The following is a 17,404-nucleotide window of genomic DNA, read 5'->3' as shown; positions in this document are numbered from 1 at the left end:
CCTATGAAAGGATCACAAGACTGTGGGTTGGTAAGTGTTCCTCTTAGAATATAAAGAGGATTTTTAAGCTAATCATGATGACGACAGAAGCCAATCACTTCTCAAGCTCTTCTGGCAAGGAATTCCACAAGTGCAAGAGAAACTCGTGCACTTATGGGATTCCAAGAGGATACAAGAAAGAGAAGGAAAAAATCGTGGTAATGAGATGATGAGAGAAAGACACAAATATTAGAGGTGATGGATCATGGAAGTGGAAATGAATGACCAGAGTGGCATTTGGGGTGGTGAGCAGGAACAGCACGCCCACCATAGAATGCAAACTGAAGTGATTTGGCACTGAGCTGTGGAAATACTGGAAAAGCTCTACAGAAGAGAGGCAAACACTTCTACACATCAGAGCAGTTTGCTGAGGACAACAGGGCAATGCTTCGACCCCGTGCGGTGGGAAGGTGGCTCTATTTCACTGTCTCCTCGGCTTCTTGGGAGACCAGAAACCGAGTGGTTCAGTCGACCAAAAATGACACTAGCCATAGTAATCACATGACATCATGGAAAGATGGGCACATTCAGGGTACTCTGTTTATTGAGGCAGAAGAATGTAAAGACTTACTTTTAAAATATTGTCATTAAAACTATTCTTAAAAACACACTTTGGTGACTCAAGATTTTGTCTTCTGTTATTTAGATTTCACGTACACGAAATGAGGCTTAGTATACCTCTCATCACTCTTCAGTGATTAATACAGCTGACAATTTGAGACACAAACACATTTAACCTGAGACGATATTCTAAAAGGTTGTACTTTCCCCGTTTTTATAGATAAAATAATTTATATTTAGCATTTGAACATTAATATTTCTAAAAAGTTGGGCATTTCTATAGAGCCATCTAAAATCACACATCTAATGCTGATAATCAGATTTACTGCACCACAGTGGCTCAGCATCCCCTTAGAGATTTCCAGTAAATAGACACTAGTAAGCCTAAAACATCTCATAGGCTTACAGAGGCTTATAGAGAGGGTCAAATGATTTTTCCTACTGAATTAGTCTATGAAGTTCTGAAAATGGCTCTTTTCATTGGAGCATAGAAAACTAAATGAGTTATCACCAGTAAAATATTTCTCATATATGAAACATCAATCCACAGGTAACAAGTAAATCCACATGTTTCTTACATGAAACATCAATCCACACACACACACACACACACACCCTATGAAGTGCAATGACACAGATGGCCTCAACTGGAAGGACGATCCTACCATGTTGAGTATCGTGAGCACGTAGGTCGTGATATTTTCATGGCCATGGTTTTGCATCATCTTTTTGTCAACCACCACCAAGGTCTCCACGTTCAGTTCTTCATTTCTATGGGACCTCAGAAGAGAGCGCTTATGCCGTAAGCAAGACTTATACTCATCTGGCAAGATGAAGAGGTCTTCCTTGGGAGGCTGGGGCATGTCTATGGAGGGGCATATGGAGGGCAAATGAAAGCACAAGTCACACACAAAATCAGAGCCATAACTCATCATAGAGAAATTTGGTCTCAAAAATCAACGCTTATGATAAAAACCACATAACCTTTAAAACCTTGTGATGCAGAAGCTTGTATTAAAGTAGCACCCTAAATTTAAGTAAAATTCATGTAGTCTAGGCGTCATGGAAATCGTGGCTGTATTTCCCTTTATATAATTTCATCCTAATTTAAAACAGCAAGATAGGGCACTGTTTGACTTCGACTCCCAGCATCTGGTAGCAAAAGGGTTCAAAAACTTTGAGCATAGGGATTTGTAGAACAGATTCCTCTGCAAAGACAAAGCAATGGAACAAACAATTACAAGAACATGAGCTGGCTGGCTTGCTCTGTTTTCCTACTTGAAGACTTTTAATGACTTGACAATGTTTAAAGTTGATTTCAATGTCTGGACACATAACTAGCTTGTCTACACTGTTTCCAGTGGATTATAAAATGCTTGAGGCAGCTCCACTTCACTGAAGAGCTTAATTTCCTAGAAAGTACCATAAATATTTATGTAATTTGATTAGAAGACAAAGCATACACTTTTCTCTTGAAGTAATCCCTTTAAAAATATTTTTGGCATGTATAATCGTTGGGTTAACACTACACTGAAAACAATTAGGTTTAGTGGATGCCTCAGAAAATGTGGTTAAAATTGTTTCATGTGAAAGTGGACTTCAAAAAGCCCAGATATTTAGGTGGCGTGCACACAAAATCTACGCACACTGTATTCAAGGAGCATACTGTAAGCAGATGCTATTTTGTTTGACTAGTGCATCCAACACATTTTATTTTCCTTTGCTAACATACTTCCAAAACTAAATAAAGCTTTTGGAGAATAATAATGATACTAGCTAATGTTTATTGAGCACTCATCATTTGCCATTAAAGTTTACGCAATGCCCATAGGTGTGAGCCCCACCCTAGGCGATGTCTCTGTGTAACTTGTGCAGTCTGTACCCCAGCCTGAGCATGGGGTTCTAAGGATGAGGTCATAAAGGCAGAGGAGAGGAACATGACTTGCTCACACCCCTTCCTTCGAAAGTGTTAGAAATGGCTATCAGATTTGGACAGTGTGGTCCTAGAGCTCTTATTCTTAATTACCACTGGTGGAAAAGTGTCTTTAGGATGAAAACAACATGTTAGCACAGGACCCAGCAGCTGCAGGTCCTCAGTATTGGGGGCAGGGGTCAGAAATTCCGTGGGGTGGTGATCTCATGGGCCTTGGCTCTGAAAACCCCTCAGCAAATGACTGCCCCTCACTATGGAGCTTGCAACATTGTCCCCAGAACACACAGGCCTCAGCTGCACACCCACCATCACCTGAAGGGCAGCTGGTCCACTAATCAGCCTGAGGTCCAACCTCACTATTGGTTTTCAGCAAATCAACCTGCCTCTGTTTGCCCTTTTCCACCAAAAAATGCCTGAGTGAACACAGAAAAGGCTCCCATTTTCGGAACAGGAGACTCTAATAGGAAAGAACCACTGTAAGTGTGAATTCCACCAAGACAGAAGAGCAGGACTGCCCTGAGTTCAAGGGAAAGTCCAAAAGCCTCAGTGACAACATGGAACTATCAATGCACAGATGGCACAGGGCCCTGACGATGTGTCCATGCACAGGTGACACAAGGCCTTGAGGTGCATCATGCGTAGGTGACACAGTGCCCTGGGGGGTGTATCTGTGCATAGGTGACATGGGGCCCTGGGGGTACAGTGCATTCAAACACAGGTGACATGAGGACTTGGGGGTGCGTCCATGAACAGGTGACACAGGGCCCTGAAGATGCATGCTCCAGTGCGAAGAACTGCCGTCAATTCTGTTGATTCTGCTCACTTTTCCGGGGACTGGGCTGGTCACATGGCCCCTGGCCACTCGAGGCCCAGGAGTGCAGTACTGTCACCAGCATAGCCCAGAGGGGACAGAAATATGTGGCAAACTAAACAGCAGGATATCAATCACCAATGTTCTCCACCTACAAGAGGCATTTTGTTGAGCTTTCTTTCTCTAGTTTTATTATGAAGAGATGGGAACTTCTTTACACTTTTCAAATACAAACTGTATTATAGAGTTTAGTATCCTTTTTCAAATAACTGCCTTTCACTTACCACCACTATTACAATTCTGAAATGTCTCTCAAGGCAACATACACTACACACACACACACACACACTCACATGCCTATGCACACATGCCCAGATGTGGACACCACTCTGTGGGTCATCTCTACCACCTTGCACACAGAGCTGTGCCTAAGCTGTGCCAGCAGCCTGAGTGATGGTGACCACCTTCAGAGAGGAATGAAAGGATCACAGTCCTCTCACAATGGTATGCATTGCTTGATGTTTTCAAGGTCCACTGCAGCATCTGCTTAAGAGCCTGGTGTGTGGTCTGTCAAAGTGGTTAAGACAGCCCTACTATCTCTCCTGCTGAGATCCAGGTGTGTGGGCCACTTTATCTCCTTGGTATATGGAATTTGTCCTGCTCTGACCACACCCACACCACAAGCCCTGGCAGCAGAGTCCTGGCTCTGACCTTGTGGAGGCCTCCACCATGCACCTGGGTCCTGACCTGTCAGTCAAGGCAGCCTCCGGCAGCTGTTGCTGATATGCACACCCTTTTCAAACACTCACCCAACCTCAGGATTCCCAACTCTCTCAGCCTCCTGCTCACCTCCCTTTGTTCTCAGCATGGTTCTTCCTGCTACCTCCCCCACACCTGAGCCCACTAAGCTCATCTGGGGTGTGACGTTTTCAAGTCATCTGAATGCAGCATATGACTTTTGGGGGTAGGATGAAATGGGTTCGGAGGACGCAAAGGCACTGATGGTTTAACAAGCACTGATTCTGTTGTTGTAGGTGCCAAGAGATTTTTGTTCATTCACTCATTCAATGAGATTCACTAAGTACTTGCAACAGGTCTGCCTCTATTCAGGGTGCTGGGTAGAGCAGTCATAGAAACCAACCAAGCAGGAAACGATGGGCTGCGGGGAGCAGGGGCTGTCCAGAGGCTCCTGGGGAAGGTTCACCCAGTGATGCTTGAGGAGAGAGCTCAAGGAAGTGAGGCACATTCCACAAAGCACCCAACTTCGATTCCTGAATTTCTGAGAGGTTTCTACATAAAATGTAAATAACAAGTCATTTCCTAAATGGTCATGACAAAAAAGACTTTGCTAAAGCCTGGGTGATAAATTGTAGGTATATTATGTCACACTGAGTCTGCCCTTTTGATGTGGTAATGTATATAAGTATGCAAATAAATGAATTACCTCAGCAGGAAAACTATGTGGGCTTGAATAAATCAAAACCTCAAAAATATAGAAGGACTGAGTAGTGATGCCAGGGTTCTTTTGAAGATGTCTGGTATTCTTTAATTCTGCACACTGTGTCATTTAATCTGCCCGGGAAGGAGTTCTTAAAAAACATCATTTACCATTATCCATACATCTGCTATGGAGAGACGTCCCGTGCTGAACTTACAGATAAGGGACTCTCTCTGGAATCATTGCTTCAGTTTAGCAACAACAGATCAGTAGATTTCACCTCGTGGCAGACATGCTTTGAAGAAAATGTACAAGGTTCCATCAGCTTACATAAATGTCAAAATCACTAAATACACGCAAAGATTCGCCCTTACATACATTTCTTGCGTCTTCCACAGAAATGCTGTCTTTGTGGCAGTCCCAGGTGAAGGTCACTGCTGTGCAGGGGTTGATGCGCCAGCTCCCATGTCCTGGAGGTCACCAGGACCTCACTGGCCCCAGGAGCATGGGGCTCTGTGGATCTCTTATACAGTATGTGGGATGGGGAGCTGCCCTGGGCAGCGCTGCGGAGTTTCCACAAGAGGTGTGAAGGAAGTGGCTTTAGGAAGTAATCTGCCTCTTCTGTTCGTATCATGCCTGACTGGAAAAAATAAAAGGAAAGAAAGAAAACACAATTAGACTTTCTGTTTGAAGCCAGGGCCGATTCTCCAAGCACCACATTTGTTATCCTTCTCTCGGAAGCATGCTCTTCCCTCCAGTGACAGCGAACACTGGAAAGGTTCAGAAACCCCGGCTGAGAGTTAGCAATGGGAAAGGCCCCACACACAGCCTGAGCTCTCTGGCTCTGCATCCCTCCTGAGCTCTCTGGCTCTGCATCCCTGCAGAAAGGTCTGCGTGGAGCTGCTCCAGGACTGGACTCCAGGAATGAGAAAGGGACAGAGGGTGCACAGCATACCAAAGTCAGTTAATTTACACCAAAAGCAATGACGGTGCAAGAAAGAACACCTGCACACTTAAATATTAAATATTCATATTGGTGAGGGGTCTCAGATAAAGCAACAAAAATTAGAATCCTAATAGGGTAACGTGCAAAACTCTGTTAAAGCAAATTTGAAAACAAAGCAAATGTTACACTTTCTAGAAGAGTGTAACTTAACAAAATTAATCCTGAGGAAAGCATAAAAAATTTTCTTGGGGAATCTGGAAGGTTTTCTAAGCAAGATATTAAAGGAAATAGGAAAGCAGTGATTTTATAAAATACTAAAAATGTCTGCAGAGCAAAACAGACTAAATACAATGTTCAAAATCGTAGAGACAAAATCGACAGATTGCTTTTTTACCTTTTAGGGTGACAAATATTTTTAAGATCTTGGTAGTACGATTGTTGGTGAGCATGAGGACAAACAGGCAATCTTACATTCTGGGAAATGTAAACTGAGGCCCCACTCAGGAGGCAGCCCCAGGGCCAGCCCATATATCTGTGCACTACAGACATTATGAGTTAAAGTGCACAATTCAACTTCAGGGAGTTAACTTCTGGGAATTCTCGCCAAATATTTCCTGTAAGAATTTCTTAAATATCAGTGAACCAGGTGTGAATGTGTATGGCAGCATTGCTTATAATAACAAAACAGCAAAACAAAACTAAAATAATAAAACAGGAAACAATTTAAATGGTTACCAGCAAATTCAGGGTCAATTTTCAAAGTACATTTATTTAATTGGAGGTTATATAGCTACTAAAAATTGGAGTTATGTACTGATGATAATTATAATTAAACATGTTTTTTAGTTCCTGAAGCTGAGGCCCATATTTTCTATATACTACCTATTGATTACTCATCAATAGGTAAGTTCTGTAAGGTATCAGTGTCCCCGTTTTATGGGTGAAGAAATAGAGATGTAGAATGATTCAGTAATGTTTTCAAGGTCAACTGGCTAGGAAATATAGTGTAAGGATTCGAATGAAATCAGAGTACATTCAGAACTTGTAAGTTTAAGGTTTATACTACAGGGTTTCCAAAAGGTATTAATTTGTTAAAAGTGTATAATAGAGTATATAGTGTGCTCTCAATTATGTTCATTTTAAAAGTTGTGTATCTACACTTAAGAATTTTCTTGGATGACTGAAGATAAATTCAAGTCAAATTGGATGGTGGAACAATAACCATCTTCAGGGGGAAAGCCTCTTCAGAAGGAGAAAGTTGAGTAGGAGGGATGCAAAAAGAAAATTATACTTCATTTTATAGCTCTCTGCACTACTCAAGTTCAAGTCTGTGCATTCCTTCTTTTAAAATAATGTCAATGGCATTGCTGGATCATTGGATTACAAATGAATTTTAAAAGTCCTAATAAATGTTATTACATATTGCTCTAATTTTATAATGCAATCAACTCCTATGGTACCCATCAGGGTACCATTTAGAGCTCTCCAACACTGAACTATTAGTATTACTATTGTGCCAATTTTTTCGGTGATTTTGCAAATCTAGTGCTGCACACTGACTGAGACACTCATTAGGTATTCTCAGCTGCTGATCCACGGCTTCCAATGTCCATTCTAAATTTGTCTCTGATGTGGGAAGCCTGTGTCTGATTCTCACTTGGGAGTTGTGGGGAGACTTCCCTTGCATTAATGTCCATGTAGTGAAGCCCTGTGTGGGGCTGGGCTGTCCTGGGTGAGTCTGGGCATTTGTACAGTGTGAACTGCAGGCATGGAGGAGCATTTCCTAGACCTTGAGAAAACGCCAAACACAACTCTCAAGGAAAATAGGATTTGGGGTGGGAGACATAAAAGAAAGAGGAGAGCAGGTTTATCAAATATTGGGAGAGGAAGCATTAGCTGCAGTGTTACCACTCTGGGTGAGAGGAGGCAAGACCAAGGTAAGCTTGATAGACTATTAGAGAAGCCATCAGCATCACTATGGGAGGGAGACCTCCTGGGGCCCAAATACCACATAGCCATGGGAAAGTGAAATTCTTGGAATTTATGCCCAGGATTGAGGGAGGGGGCAGAGGCAGTCTTTCCTGCAGTGCTATTCATGAATGACTTTGGAACCTTCTTGGCCTTCTAGAACTCCAGGAACTAAACGAAGACACGACAACACTTTACCTTTTGCAGTTCTACCAGGGAATGCCAAGTGTGAAATAAATTAAATAATGGTTAGAGCCAATTAGGTTTCAACCTTTTTGCATTTTAACTGAGAAGCGTAAGCAGTCATCGATGTGTTCAACCTTGTATAATGCTACCCAATTAGTTTCTCCATTACCTAAGGTAACCAGTTTAGGTATTAAACCAAAAAAGAAGAAAAGTTCATGCATGGCTTAAAACAATAACAACACTTTTTGGTATGCAACCAATTGCTCACTTTTCAAACCACCCCTCAGAAGATGATTGGCTCTTTAAGAACCTAGAATAGACGTGATTCAGTATCTCCCCTGCAGGTTGCAGCAGACTGATAGAAGGCAATGGCCTGGTGATTGGACACTGCAGAATTTATCATCCCATTCTCATATTTATTAGCTGTGTGACTTTGGATGATTTACTCAGCCTTTCTGTGCTGTTCTGTCATCTAGGATGCAGATATAAGAACAGCTACTTGTCACGAGTTTGTAAGACTTAATATTCTTAAAGTATATGATCTAGTGAACATTCAAACAAGATTTGCTGAATTAATAAAATGAAGGATGTAAAATATCATACTTCACCCTGATGATCTTTGCTCTCCTTCTGATAATTCAGAGAGCCCCTGAGGAATTTTTCACTCTGCAGCTGGAGATCCCTCTGAAGCCCTGAGTGTTGGTGCACCCAGCACCACAATCATCTCAAACACAATATTGTTTCTGATCTGCTGCTTTGCTTTTTACACTCTTTCTGGCTTCCTGGCCTACACACTTGTGATCTAAGACAGCTGTTTCCTATTCAGAACCATCTCCTCCTTTTCCCTAGGCTCAAGGCTACATTCTGGGTGGCCCAGGCTAAGAGGACCAGATCCCCAGGCGAAGGTGTCCGGCAGCAGTTGGCAGATTTTTGAATTTTCATTAACAAAGTCATCAAGCATTATACTTATTTCAATAATAACTTAGTCTGAGTCACAATGTTCAGTATTTAAATAATCTCCAATTTCATGAAATATATAGAGCATAGTAACTGATAAGACTGATATTTCGACATCCCTTGATAAACAACAGATAAAAATACAAAAAAAGTTACTTCATTAGCTTGTTGCATTATTAGTTTGCAAGCTATTCTAAAAGATAAGGTAAATTGCAGAAGATTAATGTTTTCTTCTTATCAGAATGAAGAATATTTGTTTGGAAACTCAAAATGTCTAGAGGAACCTGCCTGTAGCTCACAGTAACCACTGGAATGTCAGGCGTGTGGATTATTAACCAGGCTTCAGAAAAGGCCAAGTCCTTCAGGCTTTGTAAAGGACAGGCTTTGTTCTCACAGGGCCTGCCTCTCTCATGACCAATTCTGGAAACCATTTTACATTAGAAAACTCACCAAACACTTATGTTGCCTTCATAAGAAATGAACGAATATGTGTTGTGTTACTGCTGGGAAACGCTAGTTCTGAGCAATGTAAGTAAAGAAAATATTGAAACTTGGCAGTAGGATGTTTACTGTAGTATATTTGTTGTCATCCATAATTAAAAGTTGGTAGATTTCTATTAATTGTGATCTGTTGAGATTCATAGAAACTGCTCATTAAAGTTTTCATGAATCAAAAAATAAAATAGAAATTAAGAAGAAATGAATAAATGCCCAATCACTGAGATTATCTCTACTGCAGTGAGAGAGACTCCCAGTGAACCAGTTCTAAGCGTGTCTCAGGTGACACTCTGTGCCCTTTTCATGAGAGCTACCTATCAATAAACACAGTAAAGAAGTCATTGGACTCATTATGAGAAAGAGGCATTTTAATTTTCAAGTGATTTCATTTTTACTCTCCTCCATCTTTTCTCCTGAAGTGTCATTCGTTTTGGGAATATTCTATGCATTCTAGGTCTTCTTAGTGATATTTCAGAAACGCTAGACAGTTTCAACTTTTGTCAAACTTTAATCAAAGTGAAACTTTGCTTTTTATTTTCTTCCGACCTCAGAACCAAATAGGAACCTACACCGAAAGCCACAGTGAGTTTTGTGGTGTGATTATATGTGATATCTTGAAAATAAAAATTTGGCTACAATTTTCTAAGAAGTTTAAATAAACCAAAAGCTTCCTTTTTCTCCAAGAAATGTTGTATCTGTTTCTTTTTGCTCCTCTCTCCATTACACCTGACTTAGGCACTGGGCTCACTCAACCTTTCTGTCTTCAAGGACGATGGGGCTGATACGTTGGTCACAGGAATCACGCATCGTCCTAAACCCAAAGAAGTCCAGGCTTCATAAGTTCAGTCATTTTCTCAGCTGTAAACTTGGCCCCAGTCACCTTCCAGTGGCTTATATATAGACTCAAACTGCTAACGTTTTGACACTGGACACTCTGACAAAGTTTCTGGTTAAAGCTGAATCTTGTGAGTGATGAGTTATTCCCATCACCCTACTCCATCAGAGAGGCCTCAGTCCTTGGTTTCTTATAAAGCCCAGTTCCTCCTACAGAGACACCAGCACACATTTGTAAAACATGAATACCTGTTGTTTGTGCATGAGGAGGAGAGGGGGTAAGGGTGAGGCAGGGCTGGATGAAGGAGAAGCAGGACTGGGAAGGCGTCATCTGGAAGTTGACTGGATAAAGGCATAGATGGAATTGCTGAGTTCTACCTGGATCTAGTGGCCTGGCTAAACTGGACCAGTGTAATAACCATCCCAGCGGCAGAAGTGTGACTTGGGTGAAGTGCCAACTGTCTACATGCCCCACAAATACTGTCTCAGATGGCCAACATGCCTCCCATCCATGGTTTCTGCACAGCTGGGCATACCTGAATCATCAGCCAATCAGACTTTGATGAATTCTATGGCAGCAAGAATGCTAGAGAAAGCAGACTATAATTTAATAGTATAATTTAAGAATGCACTATCATTATCCTTAGTTGTTCCAAATTATCATTAACTGTAGATTTACTCAAAACCATTCCTGTATCTATATGGTCCTTGTTCACTAGGAGAAGCAGTGATTTTTTTCGTATGTTAAAATCTCATCACAGAAGCCTCAAGGGTACAACACTGAGAACACTCACATTTCTGGCCTTGTTCTTAGAGCATGAAGAGCTCTCATATTTTTAGAATTTATACTCATTTAATTCACCTGGACATTAATTAAATTTACCAAGATTTCTTGCCAAACTCGACAAGCTAATCTTCATAGTGATATAACTTTTGATTAGAGCTTAGATGAAAATGATATTTGTGACTTCCTCCATCCCTGGCTGAAGAAGGAATCTGGAGTGAAAGGTAATCCTCTGTTAGGGGTAAATACTTTTTACCCATGTCTTAGGGTTTTCTAAGAAGGGAAGGACACAGGCGCACAGGACTTCTCAAACCCAAAGTGCAAGAAGGAAACATTTCAGTGGGAGAGAGGACGTTCTCAGCATTGTCCTTGCCCGTGGTGTCAAGGGGAGGGTCAGGTGGAGGCAACCAGCTGTGAGTGAGGAACAGCACAAGCCTGCTGAGAAGCCGATATTAAGAAGGCAGAGCCAGATGGCCAAACAGAAGCTTCCACCAAACCTAGACTAATATATGCAGAGAAAATATCCCTAAAACGTGAAGGAGAAATAAAGACTTCTAAACAAACAAAAGCTGAGGTATTTAATCAACACCAGACCTGTCATCCAAGAAATGATAAAGAGATTTCTTCAATATGAAAGAAAAGGACATTAGTGAGCAATAGAGAAATCATGTGAAGGTAGAAAACTCACTAGAAATAGTAAATACACAGAAAAACACAGGATTTTATAATACCGTAATTACGTTTGTAAGTCAGTTATATCTTGAGTAGAAAGACTACAGCATCATCAAAATAATAACTATAGCATCAAAAATAATAACGATAGCAACTTTTTGAGACATGATACAGTAAGATACAAGTAAAAACAACAAAAAGTTAAAATGCAGGAGGACAAAGTTAAAGCACAGAATTTTAATCAGTTTTCTCTTTGCTTGTGTCTTAGTTTGTTTATGCAATCCTGATAAGCAGTCATCAGTTAAAAGTAATGAGTTATCCTGTAATCCCAGCCCTTTAGGAGGCTGAGACAGGCGGATCATGAGGTCAGGAGATCGAGACCGTCCTGGCTAACATGGTGAAATCCCATCTCTACTAAAAATACAAAAAATTAGCTGGGTGTGGTGGCGGCGCCTGTAGTCCCAGTTACTCAGGAGGCTGAGGCAGGAGAATGGCGTGAACCCAGGAGGCAGAGCTTGCAGTGAGCCAAGATCATGCCACTGCACTCCAGCCTGGGGGACAGAGTGAGACCCCATCTCAAAAAAAAAAAAAGTAATGAGTTATTATAAGATATTATTTGCAAGCTCATGGTAACCTCAAATAAAAAAAAAAAAAGAGATACACAAACAGTAAAAAGCAAGAAATTAAAACATACCACAGAGAAAATAACTTTCACTGAAAGGAAGACAAGAAGGAAAGAAATAAAATGCCACAAAAAACCCCAGAAAACAAATGACAATATAGCAGGAGTAAGTCCTTACTTATCAATAATAAAATTGAATGTAAACAGACTAAAACTCTCCAGTCAAAAGACATAGAGTGGCTGAATGGATTAAGAGAAAAAAACAAGACCCAATGACCTGTTGCCTACAAGTAATTTCACTTACAGATATACATAGACTAAAAATAAAGTAATAGAAAAAGATATTCCATGCAGATGGGAAGGAAAAGGGCTGGAGTCCTAAACTTATATAAGACAAAATAGATTTCAAGACAAAAACTATAAAAAGTGACAAAGAAGGTCATTATATGTTGATAAGAGGGTCAGTTCAGCAAGAGGATATAACAATTGTAAATATATATGCACTCAATATCGCAGCACCCAGATATAAAAAGCAAATTGTTATTAGAGCTAACAGAGAAATAGATCCCAATGAAAAAACAGCTGGAGATTTCAACGCTTATCAAGACAGAAAATCACCAAAGACACATTAGAATTAATCTGCATTACAGACTAAATGAACCTAACAGATATTTACAGAACATTTTATCCAATAGTTGCAGAATACACATTTTTCTCCTCAGCACATGAATAATTCTCAAGAATAGACCATATGTTAGGCCACAAAAAAAACTTAAAAAATTTTAAAAACCCTGAACTTCTATCAAGTATTTTCTCTAACCACAATGAAATAAAACTAGAAATCAGTAACAAGAGGAATTTTGGAAACTATACAAACACATGGAAATTACATAATATGCTCCTGAATGACCAGTGGGTCAATGAAGAAATTAAGAAGAAAATTAAAATTTATTTAAAAAATGATAACAAAAATACACCATACCAAAATTTATGGGATAAGGCAAAAGTATACTAAAAGAAAAGTTTATAGGTATAACTGCCTACGTCAATAAAATGCAAAAACTTCTTTTTTTTTTTGAGGCGGAGTCTCGCTCTGTCGCCCGGACTGGAGTGCAGTGGCCAGATCTCAGCTCACTGCAAGCTCCGCCTCCCGGGTTTACGCCATTCTCCTGCCTCAGCCTCCCGAGTAGCTGGGACTACAGGCGCCCACCACCGCGCCCGGCTAGTTTTGTATTTTAGTAGAGACGGGGTTTCACCGTGTTAGCCAGGATGGTCTCGATCTCCTGACCTCGTGATCCGCCCGTCTCGGCCTCCCAAAGTGCTGGGATTAGAGGCTTGAGCCACCGCGCCCAGCCACAAAAACTTCTAATAAACAACCTATTGGTGCATCTTAAAGAACTAGAACAGCAAGAGCAAACAAAACCAAAAATTAATAGAAGAGAAAAAATAAATATCAGAGCAGAAATAGATGAAAGTAAAACAAGAAAACAATAAAAAGAATAACAAAATGAGAAGTTGGTTTTTTGAAAAGTTAAACAAAATTGGCAAACCTTTAGCTGGACTAAGAAAAAAAAGAGAGAAGACCCAAATAAATAAGATTAGCGATTACAAAGGAGACAGTACAGAGATACAAAGGATGATCAGAGGCTTCTGTGAACAGCTATATGCTAATAAATTGGAAAACGTAGAAGAAATGGATACATTCCTAGACACATACAAGCTACCAAAGTTGAATCATGAAGAAATCCAAAACCTGAACAGACCAATAACAAATAATAATATCAAAGCCATAATAAAAAATCTCCTAGGGAAGAAACACCCAGGATCTGATGGTTCCACTGTTGAATTTTACCAAACTTGTAAGGAATTAATACACTCCTACTCAAACTATTCTGAAAAACAGAGAAGGGAATACTCCCAAATTCATCCTAAGAGGCCAGTATTACCCTGATATCAAAACCGGATAAGAGCACACCAAAAAAAAAAAAAAAAAATGAAACTACAAGCCAATATCCCTGATGAACACTGATGAAAAAATCCTCAGCAAAACACTAGCAAACCAAATTCAGCAAGACAAAAAAGATGATTCATCATGACCAAGTAGGATTTATCTCTGGGATGTAAAGATGCTTCAACATAGACAAATCAATCAGTGTGATGTTCTGTACATCACATGAAGAGAATGATGGACAAAACCCATCAAATCATTTCAACTGATGTTGAAAAAGCATTTGACAAAATTCAACATTCCTTCATGATAATAATCATCAAAACACTAGGTATAGAAGGAACATACCTCAACACATTAAAAGCCATATATGGCAGACCTACAGCTAGTGAAGTACTGAATGGGAAAAAAGCTGAAAGCCTTTCCTTTGTGATCTGGAACACAATAAAGATGCTCACTTTTACCACTATTATCCAAAATAGTACTAGAAGTCCTAGCTAGAGCAATCAGACAAGAGAAAGAAATAAAGGGCATTCGAATTAAAAAGGAAGGAGCCAAATATTATCCTTCTTTGCCAATGAAATAATCTTAGATTTGAAAAAATCTAAAGACACCACCAAAAAATTATTAGAATTGATAAATTCAGTAAAGTCGCAGGAGATAAAATCAGCATACAAAAATCAGTAGCATTTCTATATGCTAACAATGAACAAGTTGAAAAAAGAAACCAAGAAAGTAAATTCATTTATAATAGCTACAAATAAAATAAAACACCTAGGAATTAACCAAAGAAGTGACATATTTCTACTATTAAAACAATAGGGAAACTCTCCAGAACACTAGAATAGGCAAAGTTTTCTTGAATATACCCCATAAGTACAGGCAACCAAAGCAAAAATGGACAAGTGGGATAACTGCAAGTTTAAAAGCTTCTGCACAGCAAAGAAAATAATCAACAAAGTGAAGAGGCAACCCACAGAATGGGAGAAAATATCTGCGAAGTACCCATCTGACAAGAGATTAACAACCAGAATACATAAGGAGCTCAAACAACTCTACAGGAACAAAATCTAGGAATCTGATTTAGTAATGGGCAAAAGGGCTGGGCGTGGTGGCTCACACTTGTGATCCCAGCACTTTGGGAGGCTGAGGCGGGCAGATCACCTGAGGTCGGGAGTTTGAGACCAGCCTGGTAACATGGAGAAACCCCGTCTCTACTAAAAATACAAAATTAGCCGGGTGTGATGGCATATGCCTGTAATCCCAGCTACCTGGGGACTGAGCCAGGAGAATGGCTTGAATCCAGGAGGTGGAGATTTCCATGAGCCAAGATCGTGCCATTGCACTCCAGCCTGGGTGACAGAGTAAGACTCTGTCTCAAAAAATAAAGAAATAAATAAATAGAAATAAAATAAACTAAAATTTTAAAATGGGGAAAGTTATGAATAGACGTTTCTCAAGAGAAGACGTACAAATGGCAAACAGGTATATAAAAAGGCGCTCAACATCATTAGAGAAATGCAAATCAAAACTACAATGTGATATTCTCTCACTTCAGTAAAATGGCTCTTATCTGAAGAACAGGCAACAAAATGCCAGTGAGGATGTGGAGAAAAGGAAATCCTCGTATACTATTGGTGGGAATGTAAATTAGTACACCCACTCTGTAGAACAATTTGGAGACTGCTCAAAAACCAAAAATAGAGCTACCATAGGATTCAGCAATCCTACTCCTACGTACATTTCCAAAAGAAAGAAAATCAGGATATCGAAGAGATGTCTGCACTCCTATGTTTATTACAGCACTATTCTCAAAAGCCATGGTTTGGAAGCAATCCAAATGTCCATCAAAAAACAAATAGATAAAGAAAACATGGCACAGGTACACAATGGAGCACTATTACATCACAAAAAGGAATGATATCCTGTCATTTGCAACATGGATGGAACTGGGGGTCATTACATTACATGAAATAAACCAAGCACAGAAAGACAAATGTTGTGTGTTCTCACTTATTTCTGAGGAGCTAAAAATTAAAGCAATTAAACTTGTGGAGTTGGAGAGTTGAATGGTGGTTACTAGAGGCTGGAAAGGACAGTGTGTGTGTCAGCCTTGGGAACATAGGGGCTGGTTAATAGGTATAAGGATATAATTAGATAGAATGAATAAGATCTAGTATTTGATAGCACAACAGGGTGATTACAGCCAACAGTAATTTATTATATATTTAAAAATAACTGAGAGAGTAGAACTAGATTGTCTGTACCACAAAAAAACGATAAATGCTGGAGGCGATGGATATTCTATTTACTTTGGTGTGATTATTACACATTGCATCAAAACATCTCATGAATCCCTGAATATATGCACCTACTATGTACCCACAAAATTAAAACAATTTTAAAAGACAAATTTAAAAAATAAAAAATTAATTTAAAAAAGAAGCTGATTTTGATGTATGAAACTCATTTTGAAAAAAATTATTTAAAAATAATCCAAAATTATTACAAAATGTCTATCAATAAGGTATTGCCTAAATCTGTTTCAGAATTGACACTATTCACAGAGACTGAATGTTTCAGGCAATGAGGAATGAATGTGGGGTTCCTCCTAGGTCCTTCCTCAGCCCTGTCTGGACATTTAACACAACTGGAGAGATTGTCTGTCTGTGAGAATTCAGAGCAGCTAAACATGGACATGTTCTGAAGACCAGTATTCCCTCCTACATGAAAGAAGAAACGTTGCCAGAAGCAACACAGTAAAACTTATTAATGGAGCTTCCATTTACTGAGCCTACCATCTATTCAGGGGACTGCACTTCATAGATATCAGTCTATTGTTTTTCACTGTAGATCTGTGAAGAGGCTGCAGGAACTGATGCCTACCAAGGTTAAACAATCTACCGGAGTTCCCAAGCCAGGAAGTGAGTGAATTCGAAATCAAAACCCAAACCATCTAGTCCCCATGCCATGGGGGTATCATGCTATGTATCACTACCTCACATGATGGAGGAAGTGGTACTACACAGCACAGGGAGAGATCCAGGGCTCAGCGTCTAGTCCAGCTTCAATGTGTTAGGATGCTCCTGACTTTGCTTGTTAGCCGCCTGGGTACTGATTTCTCAGAAAGATAACGTCATTGAGCAACATTCTCTTTTTAAAAAATGTGTTGAAATCTGTTAACTCTCTTGCCTTTATCTTTGGTGC

General features: G+C 39.9%; 1 protein-coding gene across 1 annotated transcript in view; it reads right to left on the bottom strand.

Annotated features, from left to right (window-relative positions):
* LOC108522363 (A disintegrin and metalloproteinase with thrombospondin motifs 16) overlaps positions 1–17,404 on the bottom strand; it is a 110,430-nt gene that overhangs the window by 60,419 nt on the left and 32,607 nt on the right. The window contains exons 4-5 of the mRNA XM_017862513.1: positions 5,161–5,422; positions 1,266–1,465 (exon numbers count right to left, since the gene is read on the bottom strand). Of these exons, the coding sequence (XP_017718002.1) occupies positions 1,266–1,465; positions 5,161–5,422 (462 nt within the window). The remainder of the gene's footprint in view (positions 1–1,265; positions 1,466–5,160; positions 5,423–17,404) is intronic.

Source organism: Rhinopithecus bieti, unplaced genomic scaffold (genome assembly GCF_001698545.2).
Source record: "Rhinopithecus bieti isolate Rb0 unplaced genomic scaffold, ASM169854v2 scaffold_64799, whole genome shotgun sequence".
Classification (NCBI taxonomy): domain Eukaryota; kingdom Metazoa; phylum Chordata; class Mammalia; order Primates; family Cercopithecidae; genus Rhinopithecus; species Rhinopithecus bieti.
Note: the sequence above shows the minus strand (reverse complement) of the source record. Positions and strands in the feature narration are given on the sequence as shown.